This window comes from Pinus tabuliformis, chromosome 2_1 (assembly GCF_031772625.1).
Source record: "Pinus tabuliformis cultivar Carrire ecotype Pingquan chromosome 2_1, CPIR1, whole genome shotgun sequence".
In the NCBI taxonomy this organism is placed as follows: Eukaryota; Viridiplantae; Streptophyta; class Pinopsida; order Pinales; family Pinaceae; genus Pinus; species Pinus tabuliformis.
The window spans coordinates 974,245,963-974,268,320 of record NC_142299.1 but is presented as its reverse complement, the minus strand read 5'-3'; the positions used below and the strand labels follow the sequence as shown (position 1 = coordinate 974,268,320).

Here is a 22,358-nt window from a genome sequence, read left to right as displayed (position 1 = left end):
ATCCACCCCATCGAGTATAATAAAAACAAAGTTAGGCAAGATATCGTTGCGTGTGTTGGTTTGCTTCTTCATGTCAAAACGTGTTTTGACAAAATATAAAGGGAGGCTCTTCATTTGCGATATTTTAACGAAACTTCAAACGCAATCAAATCGCTTCTACTTTCAGCGTCCCACTATCTGGAAAGAAACCTCACTTTTGTTTCAATAAAGCAAATATCAAAGGTGGCCCTTCTTTTGAGATATTTTGGCAAAACTTCGAAAATGATGAAAGTGTTTCTGCTTTCCGCCCACCACTATCTTAAAAGAAAACCATTGTTTTCAATTACCCATAGGTCTAACTGGAACCACCGTGTTGATTCATTTCAGAGGAGCACAATTGTTTATTTTTCGATAATGTCTGTTCCACACACTACTAGCTCTAAATCTCCTCTAACAGACCAATATGTTGATGTGTGGACTGTTGAATATAAATAGCTTTACAACACCTTAAATTTTAAATCTGATTTTATCGACGTTTGTGGTCAAATCGCTACTTAGAAATAAATTATTTGAAAGAATCTCATAACAAAATCTCATAAAAGTCTGTTGATTTAGTTGCGACTTTAAAATTGAACATTACTATCGCAAAACTTTTCAGCTAAGTTCTTACCTACTCACCCATTTAATGTAGGTCATGTGAAAATTTAATTCCATTCGTTTGAAAATTTCGCTGGATGTGAGGCTTCAAGATGTTCTCCACCGATTCCACATCACATTTATATTTTCACATTTGATGTCTGACTTGATTGACTTGGGCATGACTGTAAAATTGAATCATTATTATTACAGAAAGTTTCAACGAAATTCTTACCTACTCACCCATCTTATGTAAGTTACCTGAGATTTAATTCCATTCATTTGAAAAATTACCTTTGTTGCAAGGTTTCAATAAATTCTGACCAAATTTCAGATTACATTTATATTTTCCCACTTGACTCTGACTTGACTGACTTGGCCGTAAACTTAAAATTAATATCATTATTATTACAAAACGTTTTAGCGAAGTTCTTAGCTACACACATATTTTATTCAAGTTGTGTGAAAATTTAATTCCATTCGTTTGAAAGATTGCTTGGATGTGAGGCTTCAAGTTCTCCGCAAATTCTACATCACATCCATACTTTACCACTTTTTCCCACGACTGTACTACGGAAGGCATGGAAGTCCAGATTATGGAGCCTGGCAGCTTCTGAGGCTTCTTGTCAGGGATCAGGATTTGTCTTTGGAGAGGTTGATGGCGCTGAATCTATTTTCACCGTCATTTTTGACGGGCTCCTTGTTAAACATTATGTTAAAGTTATTGGAGAAATGTAATCTAGAAGTGAGTCAATTCATTAGTTACCTAGTAGATTTAGATTAGGAATTTGTCCCTATTTTCTAGGTGGTTGTTCTAATCTCCCTATTTGCTTGTAAACTATATATCACTGATTGACAACTATATATTCCTGATTGTCAATGAAAAGATTATAAAGCTTTTTGCAATAAGGAGTCTCCAGCCTCACCTTAGAGTTACTCAATGTGTTGAATATATCATGTGTCCTCCCATTTTTACTAGCATTTGCACCTAGTGTTGCAAAGGAAACGCCGTAAGGCATAGTGTGTGGAAGAATATTGAAACGTGAATAGGCTTTTGCGGGCTTTTTTGGAAGCAAGGGTCGATGAATTCGAGCTTTAATTTGAGGGAGCGATGCCTAAAACCGCTGAAATGGAATTCAAGCAGCCATAAATATGTATTGAACATGTTTAGAGACCTTTGTTTGTTGTTGGAAAAATTGTGGAGTTAAAGGTGAAGATAAATAAATGAATCCATGCGAACGACAACTGGGCAACCATATTGATTTGGAAAGGGCTATTTAAGAAATCATTATTCAAATGGGAAATTAAATTAATATGCGAACAACAACCGGGCAACCATATTGATTTGGAAAGGGCTATTTAAGAAACCATTATTCAAATTGAAAATTAAATTAATATGAAGATATATTGAAAACATGAATTATAATCACTAAAGTCAATTGATTTTGTAAACAAAATATGTTAAAACCCATTGACAATGAAATGGTTGTGAGGACATAAACTATCAAAATGGCATTGATCTCAAAACATCCCTTTTTAAGTTTGAAACGGGAAACACAAATAGTTGTGAGGACATGAACTATCAAAATGGTATTTGATGTTGAAACATCCTTTTTTAAGCGTGAAATGGAAAATACAAATAGTGTATTGTAACATCCTTTTTAAAGTTTGAAATGGAAAATACAAAGTGTGTTGTAACATCCTTTTTAAAGATTGAAATGGAAAACACAAAAAGTTGTGAGGAAACAAACAATGAAAACGGTATTTGATCTTGAAACATCCTTTTTCAAGTTTGACATGGAAAATACAAACAGTGAATTGTAACAAAAGAGGTTCGAGAAGGAATATAATAGTCTAAAGAACATTGTGCTTGTCATTCCATATTTGAAGTTGTACGAAAACATGGTGGAGGCAGCGAAGCAGCAATGGACCTGCAAAATTTATATTCTGTTAGAATTAGTAATATGTAAATCAGTTGCAGAAATTTATTAGTAATACTCTGCAGGTGAGTTGTGTTAAAATGAATCTGGAATGAATGGTAATGAAGTTACCTTTGCTATGGGGATCCATATATTGTTAGTGGAAGATGCATGGTGAATAACGGCATATTGAACACCATTGGAGGTCAATGCACAGCTGGAGATGCAGATTTTTTGCTTGCCAATCTACATGTAGTTGTGCAGGTATGTTATTTCTGAGCCCATGTGGCCTGCTGCAAAAGAAAGAAAAGGTTAGAATGAGATGTACAGACAATATAAAGACATTCTAGTATTTGTTTCTTTACTAATATTGATTAAAGTTTGTTGTTGTTGAAAGATATGAAAAGTATGTTATGAAATAGAATGAGTTAAATAAATGGAGGAAACCTTTTGGTGATGTCAAAGTACGGGTTGGAGCAGATTCTCTGGAGGCGGCATTGAACGGAGAATTTCTTCTGCGTGTTTTCTGCGAGCAATGTTTTTGTTGTCCTTCATTTTACTGTAACGATCGAAACTGAATGCGGGGTTAATCCGAAGATCTTGTAGAGAAGGCACTCTTGAAATAGCTGTGAATGTGAGACCTTGACGTTCTGTTTTTCCAATGTCAATTGTTGCTTTTGGAAGGGTCATACCTTGAGATTTATGTATGGTTAAAGCCCAAGCCATCTTCAGTGGAATTTGTGCACGACCATTTCTTTTTACTGCTGGAATAGGCAAGTGAGTGGGGTTTCTTTCATCCCAAGGAGGCCCAATGTACTTGGGGAAATCTACGTCAACAAATGTTGGAATTTGTGGTGGTGCAGTTGATTCTTTGTAAAAGATGGTTACAATTTTTCCAAGGGAACCATTAACAAGACCGGCTGAAACCCAAAGGTTGGAAGTCAACATAACTTTTTCGCCATTGCATAGCAATACAATTCGCTCAAGTTGCTCATCTTCAGAGGAAAGACTGGAATATGTGTTGTCATCTTCAGCAATGGATCGTGCAATAGGAGTGTTTATAGATTTCATCATTTGCTTATTATGGACCGTTGTTTGAGCATTTGTTGGAAATAGATGCATGGAATCATGGAATGAACATATTTCTTCTTCTGATAAAAAGGAATCTGTGCGCGACATGAGTACGTTGTAGTCGTCGATTGTTGGATTTGCATCTCTAATGTTCTGGAGAATGTTCCTGAAAGTAACCTGGGCGATGTCGTCGCCTTGTTGACGAAATATTGTGTCTAATGTGATGACTGTGTTGAAGGTGTTCCACAGTGCGCTTCCGTGGCTCGTCCCTGCATATAGAGGTATGTCTTTGACGGGTGGTAGCTGACCGAGATCACCAACCAATATTATGGAACAACCACCGAAAGGAGTGTTTCTTTGGTGGGGAAATGCCTCGCGAAGACGTTCATCAATATGGCTGAGAAGCTTTTGCCCAATGAAGCTCATTTCATCGATTAGTATGTATCTTATATGTCTGAGTTCTTCTTGGAATTTTGCAAGAGCACTACTTTCTAACGGCATAAGATCCTTTATAGGAAGGTGCAAAGCAGAATGGATTGTCGATGCTTGTATGTTGAAGGCAGCAACCCCTGTAGGGGCGAGGAGCATGATCGGTGAAGGTCCCAGGCTTGCAAGGCCTATGAGCATATCTTTGATGCAATTAATAAGGAGGGATTTTCCCGTACCAGCAGTGCCTTGTATTATCATTCTGAGAGCAGGTAAATAATCCTTCCTAGCAAAATGATTAAGAATAATATTTAGAGCTTTTCTTTGCATTGGAGATAATGTAGTAAGGGTCGGCAGGGTATGTTGATGTGTTTGAAGAATGCGGTGGATGGAGCGGCTATTCTCAATGAATTGTATTGCATTATTTTGTAGATCCAATGGGATAGTGGTATGATTCCAGTTATGGGTGTCATCAAAGCCACGAAGACCAAGCATGTCAAGGTCGTTTATGAGAAGCTCATTTGTAGGGTGTAATTGGGAAAGTAATTCCCATTCATTTATTTCCATGGTGTCTGTTGGATTGGCTTCATTCATAGTTGAGGTATCATTTGTGACAGATTCAATATCAGATAGTGTGCGGCGTTGATGCCAAGGATTGTAGAATGGGCGAAATGCTTGCAATTTGCGATGAATTCTGCAGCAGAATCTCCTATATCTTGTACGATACGGCGAAAAGGTTTGTATAGCATAAGTTCAACCCTGCAAAAGTCAGCATAGCAAGGTTTTGTTGTGGATGGTATGGAGGAGTAACATGGTATGACCGGAACAATTGCTTTTGTAGGCCTTTGTTTCCATTTGTTTGTTCTGCGACGAGGATCATATGACCAGGATCTTGCCAACTCTATTAGTGATGTGGACTCTAGGGTAGAAGGGCGCTGGATATATGTATCTATGAAGTGCGGGGATGTAGTGGAGGTGGTGTCCGTTTGTGGAAGGCGCATAAGAATTTTTTGGTTTACATTTAAAGAAATGAATGGCTGACTACATAATGTTAACGGTAATTTTTGCAGCATATGGCAGGTTTCTTGTGCTCCAATGTCACGATCAACAAGGGTTTCTGCAAGAAATTTTCGAAATGCGGATGTTGCTGGGTCAACAATGGGTGAAGCCAGGACAATTCTACGTAGCATGTCGTGGAAGCTTTCGGATTTTTTTTCTGCTTTGGATGCATATTTGGCGATATATTTTTGTACAGCGTGTATGGAGAGTACTGGTTGGCAGTCAACATTTGCACGCCAATTAGATAGGATGGTAGGGTTATGGCTATTGAGTCGATCGTCGTTCCGAGCAGGGGTGTATGTTTTTTGGCCATTGGAATCAAGGAATAAGGCCGATTTTGGATGTAATTCCCACGGTGCTTTATAAGGACATTGGAGTGAGGATCCATTTTTTCTTAGGCACGTGCTTTCTGAGCATTTTGTGTGACGTTCAACACAATTGACGAGCTGTTCATAGTCACTGAAAGGATTGGTTCTGAAGATTTGCGGTGTGGACAACAGGCAAGGGTCTTCGGGATTTGTCCAAGCATTTGGTTGGTTTGAATTCGAAGGAGCACGAGGGTTCCAAGCGGAAATATATTTGTCGAAGAACTGCCTTGCAACATCGACTGCTTCTGTGTCTTCCCAGTTGAGATTCTCCATATCAGGTGCATTTTCTATCCAAAGGAAACCATGGATGTGCGCAGATCCCCTATGTTGCCATTCATACCTAACAAGTATGCGTTTTTGTAAGATAATTTTGCAATAGGTAAGGAATGTTGTTTAGAGTTCTTGGAGGAAAAAAAATGCGGTAGAATGCGTACCTGTACCAGTAATCTTTTGTATTCAAGTGTTTCTCCAAGATAATCTCACGAAATGCTGTGAATCTATGGTGCATATATAGTGATGTTAAATGTGGGTTAGAGATAATGTTATCATTTCTCCACTTTTGTTGTTTTCCAATATCAGTAGGAAGACATCCGGGCATGACTGCATGAAGATCAGGCCATTTTGTATCAGCTGCACTCAATGTGAAGAAGAACGTCGGGCAACCGAGTTGAGATATCATGTCCATTAGTTCATTTTTAGCTTTGTGCCAAAATGACCTTGTTCCACGTAAAGAGCTACCGAATCGCATGACTTGCTCTGCCAATTGCTCATCTGGAAATTGTTCTAATCGAATGTTCAGATCTTGAATAGATATTGGAAAGTTATCTGTGATGTTTTTTTTCACAAAAATCGACGTTGTTGCTTGACTGCGATGCCGCATCATGAGATTATATATGTAATAACGAAAGCGTGGGTGGCTTCCAAATCTGTTATCGTAGTAACGTATGAGATGAAGTGCATATTCATGTAACTGCATAGCTTTCATTCTTGGCTGATTTGGCATTGCAGCGCCTGTCGGGAAAAGGGCAGGGAAAGCCATAAAGAGTAGACCTTCTGTGTTGTATTCATTGACTGGCGATAAACCAATTGTTGGCCACTCAATTGTAGTATCAGATTGGTGGTTGTAAGCATGCAAATAATGGCAGATTTCTTGGATTTTTGTATTTGTATTGGGTATGATGGGTACGAACGATGATGTTTGGCCAGTGGATGGGTCTGTGAAATCTTCGGTGAGCTCATGGGGTGGTTCAAGTGGAAGGCGAACAGTGGTTTCTGTAGTATTGGAATGGTGAAGGGAGGAGGAGACATCGGTGGGGATTGCTGGTAAGGACGCCAGTGCATTGGAATCAATACGAACATTCTTATAGTATGGGTCATTAGCCAATTTGTATTCCAATGTAGCGAGAACGCGATGTCTACTGACAATGAAATCATAAACCTTATGGTCATTACTATGACGCGTGACAATTAGGATGTCCAAGTGCTCAACACGTCGTGGCAACATGTTTGCGATTTTTGTTATGTCTTGAGGAAAACAAATTGTGTGGCCACTGTATTTATACTGGCCACCATGTGCATGTGTTACTTGCAGTATAGGATTAACCCTAGCAATGAGCATTTCTTCTATTTGTGAAAGAGACGTAAGGGCAGCTGGTTGAGGGCAAGGGTCCATGTTGTTTGATAATGAGAAGCGATGACCCTTTGTTTCAGAGGTGCATCTGGAGCAGCAATACATGTGGTTGGAATTGTGGATATGTATTCCAGGATATGATTCAAGACAAATGGAGCATGGGCATTTAGGTGGAAGTTTATCAAGCTTTGAACGGAAATCTCGATGTGCTTGATCAGTATAAACATTGCTGAAAGCATGTGCAAAGTAGGGGTTAGGGCAATGAGGCATGGATGTATTTGTTTGAGAGGTTTGCTGAGAAGATAAAGAGTCTGATAATTGCAAGGGAGGATTGTTTTCAGGGTGGGCCATTTCAGACGAGGAAGGTTGGTCACCCTTTTGTTTTTTGTGTTTTTGACATTCTATGATGTTTTTTTTTGCTTGGTAAAGCTCACGGCGCCGTGCATTTATTCGTTCTTTATTTGTTGCATAGTATCTTCGAGCACGTTCATTATTAGAAGAAGAAGCCATTCGCAAAATTTATGGTACCTATAAGCAAGGGAGGGGAAAAGAAGAATGTTATTTGGAGACAACAACCATGTTATTGTATGAAAGCGAAAGAATGGTAAAAAATGCAAGCGAAAGCGAAAGAAGGGGAAAAAAATCTAAGTTTTGAACAGTGCCATGTGAATTTTTTTATTTGAGAAATGTTTTTGAAAGAACGTATTAGTATTTTTTCTGCATACATGTAGGTAGTTTCATGTGTAAAGCTGATAAAAGGAAAAAAAATGTGATTTTGTCTACTAACATAATGCTAGATACAATGGAGAACAAATATTTATTTCAATGGTATATAAGAAAATTTCATAAGAAGACATGCAACAATATATCTTGTAAAGTTGTATTTATAAAATTGGACAATAGGAATTGCCAAAAAGCAAGGAACACATTCTGCAATATTTATCTACAATGTCGAGATGCTCTGAATTTCTCGAAGGATGTTTTTGCATTCTGTCATGAAATGCAGTTTTTCTTCTTTTATGATAACGCATTTCAATCGTGGGACTTCTTTAAAAGTTTCTGTCTTCACTGATAGTGTGAAGATATGATCTGTCCATAGAGCTCTAGAGACAATTTCCTTGATTAGTTCTGGATCTGAAGATAATAGATAGAAGTCTTTGGCATTATTTCCAAGAATTGTAGAGCCCGCGTCTTTGAAAGCAACAGTTGAAGCCAATTCACCAGTGTGATCTTGTATGTCGATTTTCAGTAAGTATCTGTAATCACAGCCGCTTACTTCAGCGTTGCATTTTGGACAGAACCACACCCCTGTATTTTGTGGAATAAGTTTTTTCATGCATTTTTTCCCACCAACAATCGACGGGCAAGAAATGTAGTAAAAACTATCCATACCAATTTTTGTTATTGTGCCCTTTAATTGGAAAAATGTTGGTTTCTCTAAGGAATCCATAATGTAAATGTCAGCAATTGTTATTTTTTTTTGTTGGTGGCAAAAAGGAGAGCTTGTTGTCAAAGATGTAGAAGCAGCAGTCGAGCCTTCTTTTTTAAACCACGACTTTAGCGCATGGGCCTCTTCAATGTCAGGATCTACAAGAACAATGGATCTCGTTGTAGTGCCGATATTTTTTCCATTAAATTCCCCAACACGTGCAGATTTGATTGCAATGATGGGGTTTTTTCCTGTAGCACATAGGGAGGAGATTTCTTGTGAAACGGCATTAAAATTATCTCCCCAAAAGATTGCATCTATGCTATACCCTGACATGTCTCGAAGCTGTACTGTTTGTTTATTGACTTCAGAGCCATCTTTTCTACGTATAGTGCATACACTGGAAATGTCTGTGACAACACCAAGAATATCAACAATGGAGTTGACGTTTGTTGTTCTGATATCATCAATTGATTTTATACTGAATCGCACTGTTGGATTATGTTTTTTTTCACTGACAACATGTTCTATGGTAGATGTTGCATTCAACAAAATTTCCCAGTCATTGTTCAAGTGGTTTTATTGCTTATTAGCCATTTTCACATTCCCTTTAGAAACAATGTAGACATTTCCATTTTGGATTTTGTCGAAAAAATAATCTGCGACATTGTTGAAACATGTAATATGTATTTCTCCACCCTCTGTATCGAACAGGTCAAAACCAAACACTTTACCGGGTCCGTATTGATTCTGAAACTGTCGAAGAGCTGTTTTCCTTTGGACGTATCCTTTTATGCACCAGTTTGAGTGGTAAGGGTTTAACGATTTGATGGGAATTTGAACCAGTTGAACGGACGGGGTTGGAGTAGTTGGAAGAGGGCAGTGCCTTTTTGATGGAGGATGTGGATCCGATGAGGATGGAGAGTTTTCATCAGATGTGATGGGGACACTCATAGTTTTTGGATTGCCAATTAAGGGTGCATATGAAGCAGATATTTCAAAGTCTACTAGCTTTATAGACCTACACGACAAATGAGAGTCAAAGGAATAACTGTTAGAAGCGGTTGTGTTATAAGTAAAAAAATGTTAAATTTGAAATAAGAAATTTATAACAAACTTACGTTGAAGGACCAATAGCTGAGGTAGTCCAACTTTTAACATTTATAATAGAACCCTTTTGTAGCAAGCCTGTTGCTACGAGATCATTGAAATCTTTTGGAAGCATGATGTGTTTCTTATGTGTTCCGTCTGAAATTGCAGTACGATATCGTGGAGTTGAATTTTGCATTGATTGTATTGGCTCAAGTTCAGCAATTTGTAGGTATGGTTGAATATGAGTTGATCCAGATAACATTGAGGAAATTGCATTTTCAGTGAGGTTTGATGTCATTTTCTGGTACAAAACAAAACACAAAAATGTTGAAAGAAGCATGTTCAGTTTTTTTCTAAATGATTGGGCATCTAAGCTTGTAAACATAATGAAGAAAAATATTTATTACAACAACTTTTATACGTTCATTTTTTTTTAAGCATACTTCCACGAAGCGCAGAGGAAGGAGAGGGAGAAACAAATGAAATAGAAGGTTTGGGGGTAACTCTAGTATCATCTGGTTGCTGATTTGATTGCCCAAAAATCATGGTGTTTTGAACGACAGAGGTCGAGAAAAGCCATACCAGCAGACGAAGTGTAAGCCCTGGAAGGGACAATGTAGCCATATGAGGTACACCAACATCTCCCCTAGAGGAAAAGGGAGTAGGATTCCCCCAAGGGGAAATCCTTGATTGGTGGACTCCATTTTGTCAAATTGAGACCAACGAGGGAGCAGTGATGTTATTCCGATTTGAATAAATTGTATGACACTTTGACACAACTTGCTTATTCAATTTTTAAGAGACGAGAAAAAGCTAAAGACGATTCTAGTCGCCTTCGATTTGGGCAACTCTAGTATCATCTGGTTGCTGAGTTGATTGCTCAAGAATCACGGTGTTTTGAACGGCAGAGGTCGAGAAAAAGCATATTGGCAGGCCAATTGCAAGCCCTGGAAGGGTCAATGTAGCCATATGAGGTGCACCAACATCTCCCCTAGAGGAAAAGGGAGCAGGATTCCTCCATGGGGAAATCCTTGATTGGTGGACTCCATTTTCCTACCCTAAGACCAACGAGGGAACAGTGAGGTTATTCCGATTTAAATAAATTTTATGACACTTTGACACAATTTGCTTTTTCATTTTTTAAGAGTCGAGAAAAAGCTAAAGATGACTCTAGTCGCCTTCGATTTTTAACGAGCCTGAAGTGACAAGTGCTCAGATGGTCCAGGTTATTCCGATTTAAATAAATTTTATGACACTTTGACACAATTTGCTTTTTCATTTTTTAAGAGTCGAGAAAAAGCTAAAGATGACTCTAGTCGCCTTCGATTTTTAACGAGCTTGAAGTGACAAGTGCTCAGATGGTCCTTTTCTTTTAAGGAGTCCGAAAAGGAATGAAAGTGACTACTCTGGATATCTAGACAGGGGGATTACCAAACCAATCGCAAAACTGCAAAATACTTTTTATGGTACGGCAGTCAATCTTCCCGAATGCTGTGTTCAGTGCATTGCGATCGATAGGGCGGCAGACACGGCTTCCTAAGGATAAAGGATATAGCCTACTGTGGTCTCCCAATATATACTCGACGACACGTGGGAGCACAAGTCCGTACTGGCACTTGTCATTTCAAAGAGGAGGAATCACCCAACCTACGATGAAAGTGATAGTTACCAGGCTTTACGAAGCCGGAACACGTCTCTAGCCTAGACTTCTAAATGGTGTGCGTTAGGTTCCAAAGCGTTTTTATGTTTATTGAAATGTATTTTACAGTTGATCTTTCTTAAGAAGTTTGCCTTTAAGGTTGATCACGTGATGTACATAAACAATTCCTAAATATGCAATCTAAGATGATAAACAATCGTTTACTTTCTTTTTTGCAGTGAAAATCCTAGCTACTAAGGAAAGAGAAGCGAAACTGTTTGAACATAGAGCAGAGAGCACACGCAAAGTCCTAAATCAATCTCCGCATGCATTCTAAATGTAAATGTACATGCATGTATTTGTTTTCCGCTTTCTTAATGTGTGGATGACAAAAAAAATGCCAAGTGGAATATAATATCAATACAGGGATATGACTAGTCCAGAATTCAGACAGACATAAGCAAAGGTATTGAAGTTTGTATCTAAGATTTTCTAGAGTCTGTTCACTAAAAACAAGACAGCCACGATGGCACCACTTTGCATTAGTTTAACACAAAGGAATAAATTTTAAATTATCAAGAAAGCATATATATAACTGAATCATTTCAATCGGAAAACAATTTTGAATGAAATTTATAAGACTCTTTAGTTGCTCAGTGGCTAATGTACAATTGATGGAAGAGGATTTTGTATCATGGCCCATGGATGAAATAGAAATGAAGAAAAAACTCGGAAAGGAGATTAAGGTTGTTACCGGAGATGAAGCAATACAGAAAATGCCCAGAAATGACCCTCAATGCTGAAAGTTGGATTGCCCAGTGACAAAACAGAGTAGGCCAAGGCAAAGTATCTGTATTTGACATTGTTGTGTGAGTAACCAACACAAGCTGCACAGTGCTATGCAAATTAATAGTCTTTGCGAGAAGAAAACCCAACATAATCCACACAATCTAATCCTTGCGAGGAAGGTTTTTGTAGGGATTTAAAGGTTTTCTTATGTTATAAAATCCTAGGCAAATGTGGGTGCCCGAGCAAATAAAAATGTTTACCATAATACCCACTTACTATTAAGCATTGTCTCCAAAGGAACTTGAACAATATGATAAAAGACTGATCTTTTACCTCTATAATATACATAATGTTAAATATATGAAAAACACTTTCTTCTTTCAAGTAAGACTCTATAGTTGCTGAGTGGCTAATGTACAATTGATGGAAGAGGATTTTCTATCATGGTCCATGGATGAAATAGAAATGAAGCAAAAACTCGGAAAGGAGATTAAGGTTGTTACCGGAGTTGAAGCAATACAGAGAACGTCCAGAAATGTCCTTCAATGCTGAAAGTTGAACAGCAACTACAAATTAGTTTGCAACTGGTTCACATATAGTAAAAAATGGATATTGTCAGATAAAGGTAGGGAGAAATTCAATAACAAAACAGAGATTGAACTACATGCAAGATGATCTGAGAACAAGTAGTTTAATATCATCTTTTAATATAATTTGATGGTTAAAAAAATATGTTGCATCATTCAAAAGTTATCAATTCAAATTTACAGATAGAATATGCATGACTTTGCACACTAATAATAGAATATGTATAACTTTGCAAACTTAAATAGTGATTTCAGAAGTAAAATATATAAATACATTTTATGAGTCAAATTACTTCCAAAGTTAACAAGATTGGATCTCGTTACAAGAACTTCCAGCCACCTTGTTGTAAGACCTTCATATTTGAAAACATTTTACCCTACTTATACTCTGTAATTGAGAGTATAGGTAGAATATAAGGTTGTACTTCGTTACATGGGAAATATATATATATGCACATCAAAGCCTGATTGAATAACCTGAGAGCATAGTTCAAAACACCAAGTTGAAGCCTAGATTTATGTTTAATGTTGCACAAATTTGGCAGAAAGCATAGGATAAACCACTGACAAAGTTAACAAAGCCTGATTGAATAACCTGAGAGCATAGTTCAAAACAGCAAGTTGAAGCCTAGATTTATATTTAATGTTGCACAAATTTGGCAGAAAGCATAGGATAAACCACTGACAAAGTTAACAAAGCCTGATTGAATAACCTGAGAGCATAGTTCAAAACACCAAGTTGAAGCCTAGATTTATATTTAATGTTGCACAAATTTGGCAGAAAGCATAGGATAAACCACTGACAAAGTTAACAAAGCCTGATTGAAGCAGACTTGGAGATGGTAGTATGGTGCCAATAGGTGCCAACAGAAATCATGAAACTGTTAATGCTATTTGATTCAACCTAACAGTGATGTGCTATCAAACTCCTCCAGCTGAAATGCATGCTTGAAGACGTCAATTCACAAGTTTTACATGCAATAGCAGAAAATAACCATATGCATAGCCTAGCCATTGAATAGAATTCAATGTAACAATGATGTGCTATCAAACTCCAGCTGAAATGAGTGCTTGAAGATGTCAATTCACATATTTTACATGCAAAAGCAAAAAATAACCATATGCATAGTGTAGCCACTGAAAAGAGAATGCAAAATAAAACACAATATATAAGTAATGCGGTTTTTCTCGCTACTTTAAAATGCAGCTGGGATGGGTTTTCCACAACTACAACTACGCTAATAGATTGGGATTTATGCATTGTTATCGGTGATAATGATGTGAAGTAAATATCATTCACAGAAAATCGGCAGCAATTAGAATAGTACTCTGTTCTCGACATTCAAGCACACAGAATAGTACTCTGTTCAAATTGACCGGATAGAGAGTTCATAATAGTACTCTGTTCAAATTGACCGGATAGAGAGTTCAAATTGTTAATGCTATTTGATTCAACCTAACAGTGATGCGCTATCAAACTCCTCCAGCTGAAATGCATGCTTGAAGACGTCAATTCACAAGTTATACATGCAATAGCAGAAAATAACCATATGCATAGCCTAGCCATTGAATAGAATTTAATGTAACAATGATGTGCTATCAAACTCCAGCTGAAATGAGTGCTTGAAGATGTCAATTCACATATTTTACATGCAAAAGCAGAAAATAACCATATGCATAGTCTAGCCACTGAAAAGAGAATGCAAAATAAAACACAATATATAAGTAACCCGGTTTTTCTCGCTACTTTAAACTGCGGCTGGGATGGGTTTTCAAGCACATTCAAGCACACAGAATAGTACTCTGTTCAAATTGACCGGATAGAGAGTTCATACCTTGGAGGAAAACGTAAACGATGAGGGTTTGATAGCTGTGGGTCGAACCTTAAATAAACAGTAGGAAAATGTAAACGATGAGGGTTTGATAGCTGTGGGTCGAACCTTAAATAGCTACTAATCCACTAAATCATGGAGGCCAAATAATATAACTGTCGACAAAGAAAGACATGAAGAGTCTCTGCCATGAAGAGTCTCTGCGAAGAGTCTCATCGCCAGCAGGCAGTCTCTGCGAAGGCAGCAGAAGAGTCTCATCGCCAGCAGGCCAGGCCTGGCCTTTCATGCCCCATTACCATGGAAAAACCATTTTTTTCTATGAAAAAACAGATAAAATGAACGGCAGAAAACACTCCAATCATCTAACACATAAAATCAATGGCTGAGGATCGCACACGTCACATCTTAGGGATGTCTTTCTCAGAGGGAACGCCTTACGGCGTAACTAAGGAAAGAGAAGTGAAATTGTTCCATAAATCAATTTATGCATGCATTCTAAATGTAAATGTACATGCATGTATTTGTTTCCCGCTTTCTTAATGTGTGCATGACAAAAAAAATGCCAAGTGGAATATAATATCAATATAGGGATATGACTATTCAAGAATTCTGACAGACATAAGCAAAGCTATTGAAGTTTGTATCTAATATTTTCCAGAGTTTGTTCACTAGAAACAAGACAGGCACGATGGCACCACTTTGCATTAGTTTAACAGAAAGGAATAAAGTTTAAATTATCAAGAAAGCATATATATAACTAAATCATTTCAATTAGGAAATAATTTTGAATCAAATCTATAAGACTCTGTAGCTGCTCAGTGGCCAATGTACAATTGATGGAAAAGGATTTTCTATCATGGTCCATGGATGAAATAGAAATGAAGCAAAAATTCGGAAAGGAGATTAAGGTTGTTACCGGAGACGAAGAAACACAGGAAACGTCCAGAAAATGTCCTTCAATGCTGAAAGTTGAATGGCCCAGTGAGAAAATACGGTAGGCAAAGGCAAAGTATCTGTATTTAACATTACTGTGTGAGTAACCAACATAAGCTGCACAGTGCTATGCAAATTAATAGTCTTTGCGGGAAGAAAACCCAACATAATCCACACAAAGGAATAAAGTTTAAATTATCAAGAAAGCATATATATAACTGAATCATTTCAATTGGGAAATAATTTTGAATGAAATTTATAAGACTCTATAGTTGCTCAGTGGCTAATGTACAATTGATGGAAGAGGATTTTGTATCATGGTCCATGGATGAAATAGAAATGAAGCAAAAACTCGGAAAGGAGATGAAGGTTGTTACCGGAGATGAAGCAATACAAAAAACGCCTAGAAATGTCCCTCAATGCTGAAAGTTGAATTGCCCAGTGACAAAACAGAGTAGGCCAAGGCAAAGTATCTGTATTTAACATTGCTGTGTGAGTAACCAACATAAGCTGCACAGTGCTATGCAAATTAATAGTCTTTGCGGGAAGAAAACCCAACATAATCCACACAATCTAATCCTCAAGAGGAAGGTTTTGCAGGAATTTAAAGGTTTTCTTATGTTATAAAATCCTAGGCAAATGTGGGTGCCCCAGCAAATAAAAATGTATACCATAATACCCACTTACTATTAAGCATTGTCTCCAAAGGAACTTGAACAATATGATAAAAGATTCGTCTTTTACTTCTATAATATACATAATGTTAAATACATGAAAAACACTTTCTGCTTTCAAGTAAGACTCTATAGTTGCTCAGCGGCTAATGTACAATTGATGGAAGATGCTTTTCTATCATGGTCCATGGATGAAATAGAAATGAAGCAAAAACTCGGAAAGGAGATTAAGGTTGTTACCAGAGATGAAGCAATACAGAGAACGTCCAGAAATGTCCTTCAACGCTGAAAGTTGAACAGCAACTACAAATTAGTTAATATCATATTTAGCTTGCAACTGCTTGACACATAGTAAAAAATGGATATTGTCAGATAAAGGTAGGGAGAAACAACTGCAAATTCAATAACAGAACAGAGATTAAACTACATGCAGGATGATCCGAGAACAAGTAGTAAAGAAAAAATTACCACCACTTTCTCCAAGGTGCGTAGATATCGAATTCAGCTGTGCCCTGTTCTCATAAAGGCACTTAATAGCTTGCCTCGATCTTACAATTTCTTTTGCCAAATTCTGCCCAAGAAAATATTGACTCATTAAAGATAAAAGCAAAGCCTGTATAATGATATTTCTACTTTAAAAGAACAAACATTTTGCCTAATAAAAAACCTGGGAAAAGAAGATCTGAAATAAAAGTAACCCTCAACACAAAAATTTCATCAATACAATAGGCACCAAATCCTAGTTCATCACATAGCAGAATTCAACTTGCTTAGACACATCTGCTGTTAGTTCTTTAGAAAGAAGTTCGTTTGCTGCCCTTGCTCCCCTGAGGACTTAGGACACACACTACTAAGGAACAGAATTTGTTTCCATTTGAAAGGAATTTTGATTTTGATTTTGAGCTAGCAAAGCTCATGGCTCAAGCCTCATATGCAATTCCATGCTCATTAGGCAAGCCATATTCTCACCGTACCTTAGGAGGTCCACACAAAGATATCTTCATGCTTATACTTGTTCCACAAGGGAGAAAGCTCTTCAATCCCCTAAGAGGGCGAGTGATTACTCCACTAATGCCATGAAAATTTATTTTCACCAATAATTCTTAACAATAACGTGCATAGTACAACATAATACATTTTTCCTTCTGCAAAGTGCAGAGACTTGAATCTTAGAAACATGTAAATATTACCAAAACAAGAATAAGGGGAAGACAAATGATAACAAAATCTGAAGACTAATATATCTCCTTTCAGGCAAATATCTAGTTATTAGAGGCATACCTCATATGACATGTCAATAGTGCCTTGGTTACTATATGATTAAATGTAAATGAAAAAACTCTGAACGTGTTAGATGCTGAAATTTAGAGAAATTTGTCAATGTCTTTTGATGTTACATTCATAATTTAAAGTGATTACACAAAACTTTTGGCAATTTACTTTGAGGAGCAATGAACGAAAATTTTTGTTTATGGATAGAACAACACATGATTACAAGAAGATCACAAAGAAGCAGAGATCGTTAAATCTGAAGCCCTGCAAACAATACACAACTATCTGCGTATTACATGAATGCCAGAAAATATCGCGTTGTAACAACTTTAGAGTCCACTCTCCTAAACAGAGGCAAATACACAAGATAGAGCAACATGTCATTACATAAGAACTGTTAACAGCAGCTTGGCTATATGTGAGAACTGCCAACAAAATGGAAAGTGTTGGCATTAATCCAGGGAGCTGGTAAGATCATGATTCAGATTTGTGTGAGGTGAATCAGGTGGACAGGCTGGAATGAACAAACAAAAAAGACCACTATTGACATTGTCTGGAATTTCATTCTCTCGAGTCTCAATACCCTTGGATGGATCTTTCAGTTCTTGGAGACCTAGCATCCCAGTTGGCAAGTTGTAAAAGTATGGTTGAGGATATTGATTTCGGATTAACTACATACAACTAAGAGGCAACTATATTTCTACAATATGTATGTTTTGGGTTGATTATTATGGTTTGGCAATTATGTAGGAAGGAAAATGGGTTGTCTATTTGTTATTTCTTTTGAGATGCTTGTAACTATTACTTATATTGAACGGATAATATAATGTTCTTTTTGTCTCCTAAAATGTGCTTGGCTGTATGAATTGGTCACTCCATATTAACTTACAGAATTTCAATTCTCATTCTTGGTTGTTTGAATTGGTTACATGTATATTAACTTACAACAATTTGTCTGGGAATATTCCTATCACACAGACATTGATATTGTCATGTCTGTACATTTTATCTGATGGGAGGACGGACTTCTATATGGGTGTCTGAAGGAAATATATAAGATACTACCATTCCTCCTACATGCTGCAATGCATAGTGTATATCAGGTATACATACACAAGTTTCAGTTCTTTATTGTCCATAGCGTAAAGCAATTACAGTTATATCAACTCGTAGTTATTCATACTGGAAACGATGGCAGCACATCAATGATACAACCCTGGCTTCACTAAAATATTAACTTGACAATATATATAAGCTCTATCAGACATAGTAATGACAACTCAATAGCAATAGTGTATTTATGCAAGGAACCCAACACATTCTTGAAATCAGAAATATCAACTCAACCATATTTCAACACTTGAACTATAACCTATAGCTTAAATATTTGGAATAATGGATCATGAGACTCCAGAAAATAGGCTTTATTTAATTGCCAATTATTTTCATTAGTATCCTTCATGCTTATAAAAAGTATGTTATTGTTTTGAGATCTGAAAACACCTCCCAGGTATTGTTTCTGATAGGGGAAGAAATTTACAACCACACATTTTTAAGTTCCTTAAGAAAAATACTTGAGGAGCTGCATCACAAAGCACAGACTTCCTTAGACTCTTGTGTCAGGTCTGACCTATAGTTTTTCCAGCAATTATCACCAAGGACTTGCACTGTGCCTCGTCTCCTTGAAACTCCGTTTGCAAAAAGAAAGCTCCCGAAAGGTCTTATCTAAGCAGAGCTTTGGTCTTAGAAGGACTATACCAGGTTGGTGTTAAAGGGTCTTTCCTGAGCTTTCCAAAAATAAACTTCCCTTTGCCAAAAGAAACGCCCTGAAAGGTCCTATGTAAGTAGAACTTCAGGTCCTGAAAGGTTTTATATAAGTAGAGCTTCAATCATATAAGCTTAGCCCTTAGTAGAGCTCTGGTCCTAAAAGGCCAGCCTGCTAAGTCATGTCCCAAAAAGACCTTACCAGGTCTTAGTAGCACATCAATGATACAACCATGGCTTCACTAAAATACTAACTTGACAATATATATAAGCTCTATCAGACATAGTAATGACAACTCAATAGCAATAGTGTATTTATGCAAGGAACCCAACACATTCTTGAAATCAGAAATATCAACTCAACCATATTTCAACACTTGAACTATAACCTATACCTTAAATATTTGGAATAATGGATCATGAGACTCCAGAAAATAGACTTTATTTAATTGCCAATTATTTTCTTTAGTATCCTTCATGCTTATAAAAAGTATGTTATTGTTTTGAGATCTGAAAACACCTCCCAGGCATTGTTTCTGATAGGGGAAGAAATTTACAACCAGACATTTTTAAGTTCCTTAAGAAAAATACTTGAGGAGCTGCATCACAAAGCACAGACTTCCTTAGACTCTTCTGTCAGGTCTGACCTATAGTTTTTCCAGCAATTATCACCAAGGACTTGCAGCCTGCTAAGTCATGTCCCAAAAAGACCTTACCAGGTCTTACTTGAGCATGGCAAAGAGTTAGTCCTAAATGGTCTGAGCTAGAATGTTCGATTGAGAACAAGTTGATGTATCCAACTCTGGTATAACTTGATTGACATAAAAAATGTAAGAGGGTAGTCCAGACTCCAAACTGATAATAGAACCTATGTGAATCGCTTGATGCTAGTCATGGACCCAACTCTACTCGAAGATATCTCTGGCTAAGGAACTATAACTTTTGTTGTTTATATTAACCGATACTGAGGTTCTAACATCAAATAACATCATTCTGATTATTTCATATTTGGTTCATTGATTATGAATGTGGCCCATCAATTGTTCACAGGAAATGATTTTAGTCCATCCACAACACACGATTACAAGAAGATCACAAAGAAGCAGAGATCATTAAATCTGAAGCCCTGCAAACAATACACAACTATCTGCGTATTACATGAATGCCAGAAAATACCGCGTTGTAACAACTTTAGAGTCCATAGATTTGGGGAATTGTGAAATCATGATCTCAAGATTTGACAGAAATTCAGATGGTAGAATTGATTTTGAGGAATTTGAGAACATGATGACCATGACGGACAAATCTTTGCAAATGTGTTAATAAAAACTGTCTCTTGGATTTCTTTTTGTAAAATTTTGTTCACCAAATTTCTTTGATCATATGAGAATAATGGACGATGGACGGTTGCAATGACATATTACCATCTTATTCTCCCTAGTTTGTATTATATTTTAATGCATTAAACCCAAGATTGAGTTCTGGAACATGCCAAATGTGGTATATACATACTTCCTGTCTATATAACACGAGAGAGGTTTAGCCCTCTTACAGAGCAGAGCAACAGAGTTCTTTCCACAAGGGCTAAAACGAACCATTTAAGAACGATAATGATTAATTGCTATAACAGTAACAAGACTTGCTTACTAAATCAAATTTCTATGGCCAAGTTCGGAGTTAAGCATGAACTAATAGTAAATTTTTCACAACATATTAGACATATACTTGCACATATGACTAGATTTAACTTCTTGCTTGTGAATGAAAATTGCTGTTGCAAGAGTGCCCTGAATCTATATATGACTTGCTTCCAAGTTCTTTTTGTGTTTTCAGATTATACCCCATATGCGCAAAGGGCAGAGTTCTGCATACGGTTCAACATTTGTAAATCGTTTCCATCACTATAAAATAGTCCGACAGAATTCTCCATACTTTGGGGAAATTGGTTTCTATAATTATAAATTCCAGAGCAACATGTCATTACATAAGAACTGTTAACAGCAGCTTGGCTATATGTGAGAACTGCCAACAAAATGGAAAGTCTTGGCATTAATCCAGGGAGCTGGTAAGATCATGATTCAGATTTGTGTGAGGTGAATCAGGTGGACAGGCTGGAATGAACAAACAAAAAAGACCACTATTGGCTGGTTGTAAAAGGGCTAAAGACTACGCTGAACAGATTTTGTAATGATTTGGGAAACCACTTGAAGAACAAGTTGACAACCCTGGCTTCATATACAGCCCTGGCTTCACTAAAATACTAACTTGACAATATATATAAGCTCTATCAGACATAGTAATGACAGCTCAATAGCAATAGTGTATTTATGCAAGGAACCCAACCACTGGTCATTAATGTTGAGGCACACAGATCTTCAATCAAACATTCTTTCTTCGGAGCGATTGACCAACCACTAATTACAGAGGAAATGAAAGCAATTACAGTTTTACGATTCGAATCCAGAAACCAAGAAAGAAACGAAACTGTCTGTAATCTTACCCGGCTGCTGTCGTAGCGTGGCTTTGGAGGAGCGCCTTCTCCTCTGTAGCAGGTGCGAACCCCAAACCGGTGACCAGAATCTCTGTCAGGATTACAAGCCACATGAAAAAGCTTTATAAAAGACTCCATTACTTCCTCCAGGCAGCTGAAACATCAGAGGCAACGCACGACTACGCGGCCCTCATGCAGGTCCGCCTCTGCAGGTCCGCCGCCCCCTCAACACCCGCATGCAGGTCCGCCTCTGCAGGTCCGCCGCCGCCCCCTCAACACCCGCGCCCTCTGCTGATTTTTTCTAAACCCTAAAAAACTTTAACCTCTTAATCAACGGTTTATTTCTCTACAATCGTCTAACACTAGATCTAACGGCTACGATTACGACACGAAGACATTTTGGGAGGTTGATTTCAGAGGGGAACGCCTTACGGCGTAAACATAATATCATCAAGGTTGAGTGAGGTAAAGCCAAAGTGCTTTGGTGATTGGGTGAGCGTCGCGGGCATGATTGCGGACCTGAGTGGTGCAAAGAAGGTCGGGTGAAGAGGCAGAGCACCGGGAATTTTTTTTTTTTTTCTCTGAAGTTTAATCTAATCAGCGCCCATTTTTTTCTCAGGAAACGTGCTTTTAGGTGTTGACCAACACCTTTACCAAAGAGAAAGTTACGTTGTTCAGCTTTCTCTCCAGTCGATTTTCTTCAGCGCGGGCCATCAGCGCGCATTTGGATGTAGGAGTTGCGTGGCTCCGTTGACCAGTGTATTGACT

The 22,358-nt window shown here is 37.5% G+C and overlaps 1 protein-coding gene across 3 annotated transcripts; it reads right to left on the bottom strand.

Annotated features, from left to right (window-relative positions):
- Positions 1 to 2,309: 2,309 nt before the first annotated feature.
- On the bottom strand, positions 2,310 to 21,859 carry LOC149203879 (uncharacterized). 3 transcript variants are annotated; one of them, XM_089400263.1, is made up of 7 exons: positions 21,600 to 21,859; positions 16,532 to 16,634; positions 16,304 to 16,348; positions 15,767 to 15,862; positions 15,373 to 15,469; positions 2,667 to 2,827; positions 2,310 to 2,546 (listed from the first exon to the last, which is right to left on the bottom strand). In XM_089400263.1, exons 1-6 carry the CDS (start codon positions 21,726 to 21,728, stop codon positions 2,692 to 2,694), a joined length of 606 nt encoding a protein of 201 aa, XP_089256389.1. In that variant the 5' UTR covers positions 21,729 to 21,859; the 3' UTR covers positions 2,310 to 2,546; positions 2,667 to 2,691. The 3 variants fall into 3 exon arrangements, with proteins under 3 accessions (XP_089256389.1, XP_089256390.1, XP_089256391.1); XM_089400264.1 differs by having other exon boundaries at positions 2,667 to 2,824; XM_089400265.1 differs by lacking the exon at positions 15,767 to 15,862 and having other exon boundaries at positions 2,311 to 2,546.
- Positions 21,860 to 22,358: the final 499 nt, after the last annotated feature.